Source organism: Myripristis murdjan, chromosome 3 (genome assembly GCF_902150065.1).
Source record: "Myripristis murdjan chromosome 3, fMyrMur1.1, whole genome shotgun sequence".
In the NCBI taxonomy this organism is placed as follows: Eukaryota; Metazoa; Chordata; class Actinopteri; order Holocentriformes; family Holocentridae; genus Myripristis; species Myripristis murdjan.
The window spans coordinates 31,590,747-31,604,821 of NC_043982.1; the positions used below are offsets into that span (position 1 = coordinate 31,590,747).

General features: G+C 41.2%; 1 protein-coding gene across 4 annotated transcripts in view; it reads left to right on the forward strand.

Moving 5' to 3' along the window:
• LOC115379445 (C-myc promoter-binding protein-like) overlaps positions 1–13,898 on the forward strand; it is a 75,935-nt gene extending 62,037 nt beyond the window's left edge. For 2 of the 4 annotated variants that reach the window (XM_030080127.1, XM_030080145.1), the window contains 6 exons: positions 172–343; positions 1,897–2,178; positions 4,280–4,397; positions 8,027–8,189; positions 8,852–8,916; positions 9,021–13,898. In XM_030080127.1, coding sequence (XP_029935987.1) covers positions 172–343; positions 1,897–2,178; positions 4,280–4,397; positions 8,027–8,189; positions 8,852–8,916; positions 9,021–9,157 — 937 coding nt within the window. In that variant the 3' untranslated portion in view covers positions 9,158–13,898. The remainder of the gene's footprint in view (positions 1–171; positions 344–1,896; positions 2,179–4,279; positions 4,398–8,026; positions 8,190–8,851; positions 8,917–9,020) is intronic. The other 2 variants (XM_030080134.1, XM_030080154.1) reach the window with 1 other exon arrangement.
• The last annotated feature ends 177 nt before the right edge of the window (positions 13,899–14,075 follow it).

The following is a 14,075-nucleotide window of genomic DNA, read 5'->3' on the forward strand; positions in this document are numbered from 1 at the left end:
TACGTCAGAGAGTGGAATACGCCGAAACACGGGAACATGTCAAGTAACATGTAAACGGAATATTCCAGTTGCCGCGGTGCAGTTACCTTAGCTGGAATATTGACCCGAACTGGAATATGGTGTGCATGTAAACGTAGTCATTGACCGTCTCTGCGATGTGTGTCTCCTCAGGGCCAGGGTGCAGGGTATCGACATCCCGACCGAGCGGCGGCAGGGGGCGCTGTCCCCTGGGGCTCCCATGGTCCGGAGTGTCAGCGCCTTCGGTCCCATGGAGAACCCTCCTAGACTGAACCACTGTGTGCCCACCTCAGGCAGCCTGCCCAGCCGCCTCAATGAAACCACTGTGAGCCCTGTTCTGTGTCTCTGTAGTTGTGGTTTGTGCAGGGGCTGCACAGCATGTGTGTAGTGCATATTTTGTAAATCAGGGCCCATTTCCCAAAAGGCTCTTAAGACTAAGATGATCACTGAATTAATCTTATGACACTTCTTTAGCTTATAAGGTGTTTCTCAAACCCATCTCAAATACAGATGCCTCTGAAGTGTGTATGGTCCCAGTCCATTTAGGCCTATTTTTGTGTTTGCTACCATGACAAGTGATTGTTGCGGCAGTGCCGTCCCTGACTCTTAAATTTAGCTTTATTTGTGAGTGCACCTTTATGTAATAATTTAATTGCTCAAATATGCAAAATGACACAGCAGTAGGGGTTCCCAAGTGTTGTTAGCAGACGTGATCAGCTTTAAGAGTAACCAAGTTGGTCTCGTCTGGTCTTGTCTCCTCAGGAATAATTCCCCCAAACATTCACATGCATTTCAAGCTTTTGAATGCGTGACTTGTTCAGTTTAGCATAACCGTGGAACTGTTGGATGTATTGTTGAGTTAAGCCACATACTGCTACTGCTTTCCCCATAATTTTAATTTATTTACTTGTTTATTTGAGAGGGATAAAAGCATTAAACATGATGTCATAGATAAAATACAAACAGAAATGTACTGCACATGCATTGCTCTCACAAATGTCTGTCAGTCAATACATACATATGCTATATTTGCTTAAAACAACGTGCTGGTGACATCAAAGGAATAGGATCACTACATGTTTGCATTTACTGTGGCTGGCTGTTGCTTAATGACATGATATTACTTGTAGCTTCTGTATACATCGCTAACCTCGTGTAACAGAAAAGCAGTTTAAAGACAGACTAGCATAGCAGTTCGACTGCTAATACCACTTCTTTGATTCATTCAAGAAGACAAGGCTTTATTCTCAGGGGTTTAGGTACAATTTAATGACCTTGTTCAGCATGGCCATGTACTTTACCTTAGTCAAATGATGTTCTTTGTGCAACCCGCCACGGAGGTATAAATGCCTGCCACACACTAGTACTGCACGCAAAGCAAACAACTATATAAAAATCCTTTGACATCTAACAGACATTTTAATAGGAATGTGCTTAGTGCAGAGCTATCTGGACCACCTACCTGAATTTTTGTAGACCTCAGCAGTGTGTCTGGTTGAGGTATTGTAATTAACATTTCATTTAGTGAATTGAGCATCTCCACTGACTAGAGCTGCTTTAGTGATGCAAGTTACTTACTCAGTAAATGGTGTAAGCTTCTTTTCAAACTGCCTGTGTATTCAGTGTGTGTTGTTTTTTTAAGTCCCTGACTAGTAATGCCATGTTTGAATGCTAGTGTGTGCATCACAGTACATCAAATGAATTTTAGAATCTTGCTTTACTTGGACAGGCTACTCAAACTCAAATATTGACACCGCACGGGATGTCGTTTGCTCAGCAAACACTGGAATCCCTGCTTTTAGGAAGACAAATGTAAAATCTATTGGCCTATCTGTTTTTTGTTTTGTTTTGTTTTGTTTTGTTTTTTTTTTCATAAAGATCAGTTTAACCCCCACCCCAATGCAGGATCCCCTGAGTATGGACTGGCGCCTCCATAACCCCGAGCCTGTGACGGTTCCTTACCTGAGCCCCCTGGTGCTGTGGAAGGAGTTGGAGAGCCTGCTGGAGAACGAGGGAGACCCGGTGATCACAGCAGCCGACATGGTGGACCATCACCCCATCATCTACTGGAACCTGGTGTGGTACTTCAGACGCCTGGATCTGCCCAGTAACCTGCCTGGCCTCATCCTCACCTCTGAGCACTGTAACAGGGGCTCCCAGGTTAGGCACACAACAATTTAAGCAATTCATAATTTCTCATAGAGATGAGCGACCAGGAAAAACTGATCTAAGGACAGTCGACAAGCTTTTAAGCAGCTTGTAATCAAGAGGGTGACCCTTCCACTTCAGATGCTGATTTGGTCTTGATAGCCTGCTCCTTTTCTCCGAGCTGATTCTGGTGATGTTCAGTCACAAATTGACTCTTATTTGAAGAGTGACTTTTAAATGAAACTGGAGGATCTTGATAAATTGTGTTTTCTGATTTCTGATAGCGAGATTCTCTTTCTTTGCATTCTTCTAATGAAATGGTTAGTAGATGGGCTTTTTTGCATTTTTTGTATATTAACTGTAATCAGTATATATGTGGTTACATCTACCTAAGCCTGCAAAACTATCACGGTTGAAACCTATAGCATGCCTTTGAGTGCATATTATTTCCTGAAGTGGATTTACAAGAACTAGAATGAAGGCTGTAGATGGTTTTAGGCTGCATTCACACAGGATCAGGCATTATGGCAGCATGTGCAGGTTTTGTGTGGAGGTGTGGGCGTGTCACCACACGGTTCACCTCCTACGTGATGGCTTGTTTGTTTGTTTGTTTTGCAGAATCCCTGCGGCACACGCTGCTACACCCAAAGCGCAGTACGCCCATTAAAATGAAAGGGATTCCTTGTGTTTTTGCCACAATGCCTGATCCTGTCTGAATGTGGCCATATACCTGTCTCCTCAATTCCTGACTTTGTCAAAGAAAGAGTTTGCAAAAGTATGACCTGTTAGCTACATCACAGGCTGAAAAGGCACTCTTCATGTCCCATTAGAGATTTTATGAACAGGTCAATGAGCCCTGAACTCAATCACTCTGCCAAAAAGCAGCTTCTTGAATCATCCCTCAAATTAGGACATTATCTGGCTCACTAACAGATCATTAAAACATTGATAGCCATTTCAAGGACTTCTATTCTGAATTGTATTACTCAGGCACTTTGTCAGATAAAGATATAAGAAGATAAAAGTTATCAGTTTAAACAAAAGATTACTTTTTTTGCTAATCTATATATTCCAACAGTTGACCCTAACTCTCTCTCATTATATCACTGGCCCTGATGCGTTACCCTTGGAGTTTTTTGAAAAAAATTGAAGACTAAACTGGGCCCAATTCTTCTATCGGCCATTCTAAATCATTGCTAAATAATCCTCTCCCATCTGTACTCTGTCAGGCTTCTATTACATTATTCTTGAAGATTTCACAAGACTCCTCTTCATAGGGACCCATTAGTTTGATAAATTGTGACGGAAAGGTGAACAAGACGACAGGATTCAGACTGGATTCAGTTAACGGGTCACCACGGTGTAGAACCATCTTCCTTCTGGCGTTCTGTATGAACTTAGCAAATATTGTGGCAATCCAATGACTTAATTTCAGAACATCTTTAGAGTCGTGCTAGAAGAAATGTCTGGAACTCAACAAACTTCTTCCATTTCCCAGTGACTGAGCCCTCTGTGTTCTTGAAAACTTTTATTTTTTTATTTTATTGGTTATGTTTTTTGTTCCCTTCCCCACATCTATTCAGTATGGAGGTCCACAAAGAGTTTCCTGGACCTCATGGCTTGGCTTTTGCTGACATATACTGTGATCTGTGGGGTCGAAATAATGTATATACAACAAATGTGTGCCTTCCTTACTCATGTCCAATCAGTTGAATTCCCCAGAGGTGGACCACAGTCAAGTTCTGTAGACATCTCAAACATGATCACAGGAAACGAGATGCATGAATAAACTAAATTTGTAGTGTCATAACACAGAGTCAGAATATATTTATCAATGACAGATTTCACTATTTGTAAAAATGTGCTGTCTTCAGCATAATATGGTATGTACAAATTGATGGTAAAAAATAATCCATTTAAACTTAAGTCTGGAAAACAAGTGTGGAAAAAGTGAAGGGGTCTAAATACACACTGTGCATCTGTATTCATTTTACTTTCAGGATTTATTGGCATGATGCAGTATTCGATACATCACCTAGGCACAAGGTAATTGGTTGACCTCTCACTCTCTCTCTCTCTCTCTCTCTCTCTCTCTCTCTCATATATCCCCCAGATCCCCCGTCACTGGATGTCAGAAGACAGTAAACACGTGTTAATCCAGATCCTGTGGGACAACCTCAAGCTGCACCAGGACCCCATCCAACCGCTCTACATCCTGTGGAACACACACAGTGAGTTACACTGTAGTCTCTCTTTCCCTCTCTCCCTTTCTCTCTCTCTCTCTCTCTCTCTCTCTTGCTGTGTGTATGTGTGTAAGAGAGAACTTTAAGATTCAGGGATTCAGCAAGAACTGGGCTAATTTCCTTCACTCTCTCTCACACGCTTAACTGACTGTGGCTAAAAAGGATATAGCAAGTGGGATGATTTGTGAAGTTCTTCTGAAGATACGATGGCATTAAACTTTAACTGCACCCAAACCAGCAATCAGACAGATCAAAGACAAATCTACATCCTAACTACACCTCAAGGTGTCTATGTAAGTTTGTCTAACATAATTAAGTTTGCTCTATCTGCCTAACGTTGACGTAGTACCAGATTTGTTTCATTTAGATACCTGCACCAGGTTTCATGTTGAAAATCTAACTAGTACTGCAAATAAAGGAGACGGTTAAAGCTTCTGTGGGTAACTTTATTAAAGTGGCTGGACTGTCATCAAAAATTTGAACTCCAGCTTGCACACTCAAGTGTGTGGCGCCAATGCAATAAGGAATTAGGAACTGGGGAGCTGTAGCTACATAAGCTAAACTAAATTACTGCTGCTAGGTAGAGTTGTTTGGGGGGAGGGGAAGTGAGCAAGCATGACAGCGGTGGATGTGCATGCGCACAAGACATGATTGGACTGAGAATGCAACGCTTCCTTGAGGTGATTGGTTGTTTGATTTGTCCCGATTGATTTTCAACAAATGAGCCCCAGGAGCTGCTTGGAGGACAAATTAATGGTGGTTTGTAATGGCAGTTTGTCAAAATTATGAAGAAAATAGTTACCTAAAGAAGTTAGAGAACATAGAGTCAGTGATCCTGGAGAAAGATTGTTGATATTTGAAATCAACAGCCAGATTTACCGTCTCTCTCACTCACACTGTTTCCCTTTCCCCCATCTCCCTTCCCCCTCCCATTGCCCCTGTGTAGTGCACGAGCACCAACATGCCCTGTTGCTTATTGGCTGGAATAGTGTTATGTGGCCTGGTCCAAGCCACTTACTTAGTTTCCCATTTTCAGAGCCAGGGCTGTGTACATATGCCAGATTTTTTTTTCAGCACCCACAAAACAGACAGCTAGCGGACCTTGAGGAGATTTATTTGTCCAATATATTTGTGTATTTGTCACTGACTCCACGTTTAAGTGATGTAATACAACACTTGAACAGATTGTCCACAGGGGTTTTGATATTTATTTAACGTCTGTTTTTGTTCTAGCACTTTCTAGTCTCTGAAATCCAGTTTTGATCGAAGTCTTTCATGACAGTGCTGAGGCATCGTTGAGATTTCAGTTATTGTGACAAAACCTGCACTCTGCTGCTGCGTTTGCTGTCGACGTGAATGAATCACTGCTTGTCTTTGTTTCTTGTTTAATAGAGAGGGTCGCATGGAGGCGGCCAGCTAACCCACGTGCTAACAGGCTCTGTCTGCTGTCTGTCTTCCAGGGCTTAATTGTACTCTTTTCTTAGAAAGTGAGTGTTCATTTTTGGCAGTGGGCTCTCACAGATGAGTCCTGTTGTTTGTGTCCTGCTCTCTGTTCTGACTGTAGTGTTTGGAAAGTATGTCTCTTACTCTCATGTCCCCTGTCCTGCTTGTGTTATGCAGATGCGTTGCTGTTTTCTGTGCTCCTTGCTTGTTGCATTGCAGTGTTGTCCAGGTCTGTGGAAAGTCAGGCTGTATTTGGTGTTATCATGTTTGGAATGAAAGCTACCTGTGCACTGGTGGTTTGGGTCCAACCCAGTAATGACTCCGATGACAGAAAGGTTGTTGTGTTTTGTGAAACACTTGTTTGTCTGTGTGCTGTTGGATCTCAAATACAGCCCTGTTCTGTATTTGAAGGTGGGTTTGCATCTCTGGTTTAATGTCTGCCTTGTTCCTTCCATTCCTACCATTTATGTGCAGTTGAATGAAACGATGTCACATCAGGATGGGTTTCACTGTAGTACTTTCAGGGCTGGGTACTGATCAATCGAGCAAGGACCAAATTCTGTTTTTATGCCTGAAAACCAAAATATGTTATAGCACCCCATGGTGGTGAAGTATCCTCATAAGCTGCTACTCCACAATACTGTATTTTTATCTCTCCATTAATTTCCATAGAGGGGAAAAACAGGTCCCATAAAAAAAAAAAAAAAAAACTTTTTGCACATAAACAAACATGAACAGTGTTTTTATGCTCATGTCAAAACAAGCCCTGTTGCCCTTTTTTTTTTTTTTTTTGGCTCTTGTTTGTGTGTGTTTGTTGTTGAGCAAGTTAGAAATGGCAGGACTGGGACTTGTTGTGTTTTATATTTCTATAATCTGCTTTGTTCCCATTAATTTATGTGGTTAGTGTTCTTTTGGGACTTGTTTTGCCAAGCTGTGGAAATGATAGTGATAGTGGAGTGATAGAAATACAGCATTGTAATGACAATATTTCGCCACCATGTCAACTCGTATAACGTCCAGGAAACTATACAACCCAAAACTCGACCAAAGTTCAGTTTTAACTGAAAGCATTTGGTGCAAAAATTCACTCAGTGACCCTATCCACACACTGCACTTTGATCTCCTGAGGTTTTTTTGAAGTAAGTACACAGTGTGACAGAAATGGCCACATTTTACTGAAATTAACACCGGAAGTCTTTGTATATACAAGATGTACTGCCCAGTCTGGCCACACCTCAAACCTGATGAAGCACTTGATGCTTGGTTTCTTGCCTTATTTAAACCATGTAGAACTGCATTTTAAATATATCTTCCTCAAAACATGTTGAGTTCAAAACTGAAACCTTTAATTACACCAAATTTAGACGTGTAAATTCATTTTGAATATTTTGATCAATTTGATTTTGAACTTGTTTTATTCTCTTAAATGACCTTACCAGTGACTTTGCATGTTTATCGTAATATCTACAAAATATATATGCATTTTTCTGCTGATCGTTTCCCAAAAAAGTATTCGTATTTTAGAACTCCATTTTTCATTTTCTTACCTTTTTATCTGGCTATTTGTTTCCATTCATCCCATTATGATATGAAAATTAACATTCAGAGACATCACACTTTCTTCACAGCAGTTTTTTATTACCATAATAAACCTGTCCACATTAGTTTCCCTTAAAGCAGCAGCACTGGTGTGTTTTGCTGACCCCTGCATAATTTTAAAATTAGTTTACTGCTGTGTAAAATGTGGGTAAATTGTTGTTAATGAGCCAAACATTCAAAATCACTGGTATGGTTCTTTTTAAAGTGAAGACGAAAGATAATTCACACTTAACAGTTCAAATGTTTTCTTTTAATTGTGAAAACTAGCGGCAAAAATTAGGATAGTTAATTAAATGGAGGCTATTGCCATAATTGAGGCTATAATTATGACATAATGAGGTTTTAATCAGCAGAAACACTGGGGAAAGTGCTGCTTTGGTTCCCACATATAATGAAATGTACCATTACCATCGCTTGCTCTGAAAGTTCTCAAGCAATACCCAGCCCCAAGTACTCCTCAGAGAGGGAGAGTCTAACCTCGCCCTGTCAGAGTTTTTTTCATGAGTGCAGGGGTTGAACACCGACTCATGAGTCTACCCCTAAACTTGTGTGTGTGTGTGTGTGTGTGTGTGCAGATGTGGGCTATCCCCTGTCGCGGCCGGTCCGAGAGGAGGAGAGGCCGTTCACTGAGGACTTGCTGCAGAGCGTGGTGAAGAGCATCCAAAGGAACGACGTGTCCCGGCCCATGGCACAGCTCCTCCAGCTGCTGGGACAGACGCTGGGGGTCAAAAGGCAAAGGTAAGCAGCTGGCCCATGTTGAGTTACGGATGAGAGGGTAGTACTGCACTCATACCGCCTATACACACCCAACCGGGGAATATGAAGGCTCATCCAGTGCAGGAGGCAGTTCACAGTAAACCTGATCCACGGGAGTGTCCTGATGGCACAGTAGCCGGCACACGTAGATGTGCTTCCCTAACGGTCAATTCTCTCTTGGCTGTTATCTTACATGATCATCGAAAAGCTTAAATTATCATCAAAAAGCTTACATCATCATCAAAGTTTACATTATTATCACAAATTCTACATTGTCATCAAAGAGTTGCTCTGTATTGTGATGACAGCTGAATTGTGTTGGTCATGTTAAGCAAAAAGTACATGACTGTAACTGCTTTGGGGTCAGTTCTTAATGCACTCCAAGGATTTACCTTTTTTTTGCACAGGATGTTAATTTGAGGATTTCAGTGGAGTCAGTCAGACTATTGAGTGATGTGCTTTTGTGTGGAACAGCAGTCTCTTACTCAGTGTTTAAGGACCTGAGTTGGAAATTCAATTCAGTCAGGCTACGTTGTGTGATAATATGCATTCCTGATGAGAGAGGAGTCACTTAAAGCTGCTTGACGTGATGCTTGTCTGATGGCTTTTGCCTTGTTTGTTGACCTTGACTCTCTCCTGTTCAGGAGTTTGTACAGAGATATCCTGTTTCTGTCCCTGGTGGCTCTGGGAAAAGACAACATTGATATCGGTTTGTTCCACTTTTATGACATGACATTACTGCTGTTATTTCATTAAACCTCGATTCATTTTTGTGTTGGTTGTAAGGTTGTTAACCTTCTCTTCTTGCCTTAGATGCGTTTGACCGTGAATACAAGATGGCATACGACCGCCTCACCCCCAACCTGGTGAAGCTGACCCATAACTGTGACCGTCCTCCCAGCACGGGGGTCATGGAGTGTCGCAGGACATTTGGAGAGCCCTACCTTTGAACGTGAAGATGTTGTCTCCTCCCAACCACTCCACACGGCTCAGATGTGGGTTGCTCTCTCCGCCCGAGCTCTTGAAGTCTTTGCTTTAAAACAAGCTCAGGAAATCTGTTGAAAGACTGAATGTGTGCGGCGACACCGCAGCGTTTGGTCAAACTCTGTGACCTGTTAAGGAGGAGAGTTGACAGCAGTGACTGCCCTGCCAGTCAGAGGCTAGTGGTATGAAGCCTGGACCCCACCCGCCCCCCCCTAAAAAAAAAAAAAAAAAGGGAGTTTTACAAGTTTCATCTCAACTATGTCACAACATCTGTTCATACAGCACCAGTCTTCATACATACTGGGTTTCTGTTGAAACCCTGTGCAAATTGTCATACAACAAAAATGTACTGTATATACACACCAGTAGGAATTTTTTAATGCAACATTTATTTTCTCTTGTTTTACATGTATGTGTATATACATATACATATATATATATGTATATACATATATATATATAAAGACTAATTTTAGCAATATATTACTTAACTTGAATTCTATTTATGCAAATTAAGCTTTATTTATTGTAGTTAATTCTGTTCTTAGACGTTTTGTTTTCATGGCAGGAGAGTCCAGTGGTGGTCCAGTGTGTTGCAGGCGTGTCCGCTGACTCAGCTCAGGTGTGATAACCCATGATGCAGTTTGCACCTTCACCTGCTGAGTCACCGGGACATCCCGACCATGCACAGTCAAATTTTGTCAAGGTGTGCTGCAGAGTGTTCTTAGTGTCTGTTGTAAACTGACATGTGTCTGTGCTTTATCAGTTGGGATGTTTTTTTTTGTTTTTTTTTTGTAGTCATTTAAATGTTTAAAACCATCTAGAATATTTTAGGCTGCCTTCAACTTTAGGCCACTATCAAAACATAAAATGTAAACTGTGCTGCCCAGCCAGCTACAGTAGTACTCAACCTCTTACTTCATTTATTTGAAATGCAGTTTTGTTGAAAAAAATGTTTTTTGTTTACAAAACTTTAATTATTGTAGGACATGTTATGAACACTTGTGTTTTTTTATGTAACATTCATCAGTGGAACAAAATGCTGTTAGTTGTGGTAGTAAATATCACTATTAATGATTACTAACATGTAACTCATCACACTAAGCACATGCTGACTCTTGGGATGAAGGGAGGTTTGCTGACGTGCCCTGTCCATGGAAACATGCAGCCACAATGAAACGATGTGGCTTCACCTGAGATCAGAGTTGAATTCAGTGTTGGAACAGCAGTGAGCCCTCTGTCCCTGTTGCTGAAAATACAGAGGCAGCTCTGAAACACACACCAGCAGAGTCCACCATCTCCAACGGGACACATAGTTTTGGAAGTGTACTTGTTTGGCTGCAGTAGCTGTGAGCAGCTGTTTGCTCTTCTAAACACAGTCGGCCATCTCAACATAATAGCCATGGTACATTTCTGTGCTGTTTTTGACTAGAAACATCATTCTGCTACTGACCCGTCTGATTGATTTGGTGTTTAGATAACTGCAGCTCATTAGTTAGTTCACCACACTGTCTGGTTAGCTGACTATCACTGTCTTGTTAATTGCACATCTGATTTGCACATGAGCCAATGGAGTAGAAGCATGTGTTTTATGTGGCTAGTTGCTCAGTGTTAACATTAACATCGTTTGCGTTCATTGGCTAACAAAGTTTTCAGCTCTGGCTGTTTTCTAGCCTGGTTGTTATACGCTGAACCATGATGTGTGGGCAGCCACGCCTGCAGTGCAATGCCACAGGGACGCCAGCTGTAGTTGCTGCTGACGCCACTGCAAAGCCTTAGTTGTCATCCTGAGGGATTTTGGTCATTTAAAAAAAAAAAAAAAAAAAAAAAAAAAAAAAAAACTCAAATGCTCAATTGGAATTGTATTGTTGAGAATGTGTTGAAAGCTAAATTCATGCGCCTCACACCGCTGGGTGAACCAGCATGTCTTGTTGAGTCATACCAGTCATACTGTTTCAGTCATACTGTTGATGCTCATACTGTTTCAGACATAATTTAAGTCCCCATACCAGTACACTGTCAGCCGAAAAGCTGACTGTAGTGCTGCTTTAACATTTTTTCTTTGTTACATGTTGGGTTTGTTTTTATGTGTTCGATTTAGTCAGAGAAGTAAATGATGCAACGTGCGGTGAGCTCAGTGTGTCCTGTTGTTGTCCGTCACATAAAAACTGAATCTGTTCATCAAACCTGTGCTGACAAAGTCTGATAAGCTCTGGGTTCTCGTCTTTGTGCAGGCAACATAGTTTGGTTAAAATAAATGAACCACTGAGAGTCAGTCAGATGTTCTGCTAGCTCGCTGCTCATGTTGGGTGTTTCCTAACCAGGATTTGGGCCGTCCACCTCTTGAAGGATAAGTCCAGTGATACTAAGGACCGGCAGAACAACTTTTCTGTCATCTAGCACTTTGAAACAGATATCGACAAAAGTGAAGGATGTGGCATCTGTCATCATCATCTGACATGAAGTGTTTTAGGACCTTGCATGAACACTACGTTTAATCCCACTGGTCCTTTTAACATGCTTTACTTAGCTGTGGTTCAACATTTGGGATTTGCAGGTGGCACTTTTCTTAAGCCTGTGATCATTTCTGTGTTTTGGAACACAAATCAGTCTTTATGTTAATTGTGATAAACAATGTTACCCTCCAAGGCAGGGGTGGGTCCAAACAACAAACCCTCCACAACCACACAACTACAGCTTCAGCAGAAATCTTGACTGTTTGTGTTTTGACCAAAGGCCTGCAACACAAAGTTTTAAAAGGCTTTACTTATACTTAACCTGTGTGATTTTATGATATACATTTTTGTTTGTTTGTTTGTTTTTGTTTTTTGTATATCCAGCCTCTGGCTATACAACAGCTTGATGGGAAGTCGACCGGCACATGCAGATGAACCTGTGAAAATAATGTTTGTTTTTTAAGTAATGGGACCTTGCTGGTAATTAAAGTGACTGTTAATGTTTTTCACATCAGATGAATGGTTCAAATCCCACCAGTGCTGTTTCAGTTCCTGTCGAAGAGTCATGCAGCTGGAAGTGGCTGCTGGGATGTATGAGGTTGAGATGGCATATGCATTACTTTGTCCTTGCTTTTAGATATCTGTGGAAAGGTTGTGAGAAAAAGACAAATGCATCAGAGAAGTCGGTCTTGGAGGAGGTTTTCAGGGAAGATGCATGGAATTGTCTGGGTCAGTAACATCCAGTCATCTTGTTTCTGCAGTGGGTGTGTAAATCTTAAACAACAGCTTCATCTCAACAAATGTAAAGGGAAAAAAGGAGGTGATTCCCATGTCAGTGGCCAGAGGAGCTGTGACATGACGTTCAGCTTAGCAGCTGTTATGTTAAGCTGTTACTGTTATGTCCTCTCATGTTTCCTCCACGTTTGTGTCTGTTGCTTTAGTTCTTTTCCATGCATGTTAGTGCCAGGTTGTCCTGATCCTCCAGATCCCATTGACTTTGAAACAAATCTAATTTAGATATCCCTCTAAAATATAGCTATCTCAACTTTATGCTCATGTGTCTTCCATCATCACATATGCTAAACTGTGCATGAGCCACTACTCTTTACGAGGAAATATTCTTGTTACCAGGCACAGCATTATCTGATCTCAAGTGTCACGTGTACAAGTTGGTAAAATGTAACCCATAACAGTGTCCAGGCTGCATTTATTCACACCTTCTTCAAGTGATTTTATTCCTGGAAACCATTTCTAAACAAGAATTCTCCACCAGCGTAACATCAGTCAACGTGATGAACAGTGATGGAAAATTAATCACTGAGTGCTTCAGGACATTCAGTGTTTAATTTGATGTGAGTAAATGCAGTGATCAAGCTGTGGAAGATGGGGAAAAAAACGTGTAATCTTTCATTTACAAGTGACAAACAAATGGCAAAGAAGAAAAAATAAACCTTTTGAGAGAGAGGAGACAAGCAAACTTTCTAATCATCACACTGTCATCCAATTTCCATTTTTCACACATTGCCATAGTAACTACACAATGAGCTGATTGGAGACACATTCACACTGATGGGCGTTTTGATTCGAGGTCTGACGTTATGCGACGGCTGAACATGAGTTTTAAATGCATTTGTGTACATGTGATATTTGTAAAGTCCCAAGTAAATCACCTGTGTATTATGAGTCACAAAGGGTCATTTAAGTTGTAAACTTAATTTTCATGTGCAAATCAGACTGATACATAATGTTTGTGGGGGGAAAAAAATTACATGACCAAAAACAGGACTTTGATAGGAGATATTTAAGTGATGGAACTGAAAGATGGTGATGGACTGACAGGCATGATGGTTGGTGGAGGACCTCTTTGTATTGAGGGTCTAATGATTGTCAACCACATGACAGATATGTGGCAGCAGCAACCAGTCCTGGAAAGACCTGCAAGTCACTGAACTGAATGTTTTCACCCTGAAAATCGACCCAGTGTCCAAAAGATGACAGGTCAACCATGACGTCAGCAGCTTGGAGCAGCTGCCATCCATCTGTGCATATTTGTTGTGTAAAAGAAACTGTACAAATGAATGATTTCATTGTATATGGGGGCATGTATATTTTAATCTGCCCTTTGTAGAGATGGCAATTTGTAATAGTTTATTTACACAAGTGCAAAGTTCCGTTAGGTGTGGTGAAGGTACTGCATAGTGACCACGTCCTTGGGACTGTCTGATTGTAAATAAATTCACTTATACTGTGATTGTTTCTCCACTGGATCTCTTTGAAATGAACAGAATTCATGACAAAGCTTTAATATTACAACACACTGAAGGCTGCCACACCTGAAATGCAGTGGCTTTGGCAAATCATTCCCTCAGAGGAGCTGATGTATTTTCATTTCTTGGGCACTCTTTGGACCTCTTTTACAGGGTTAGGG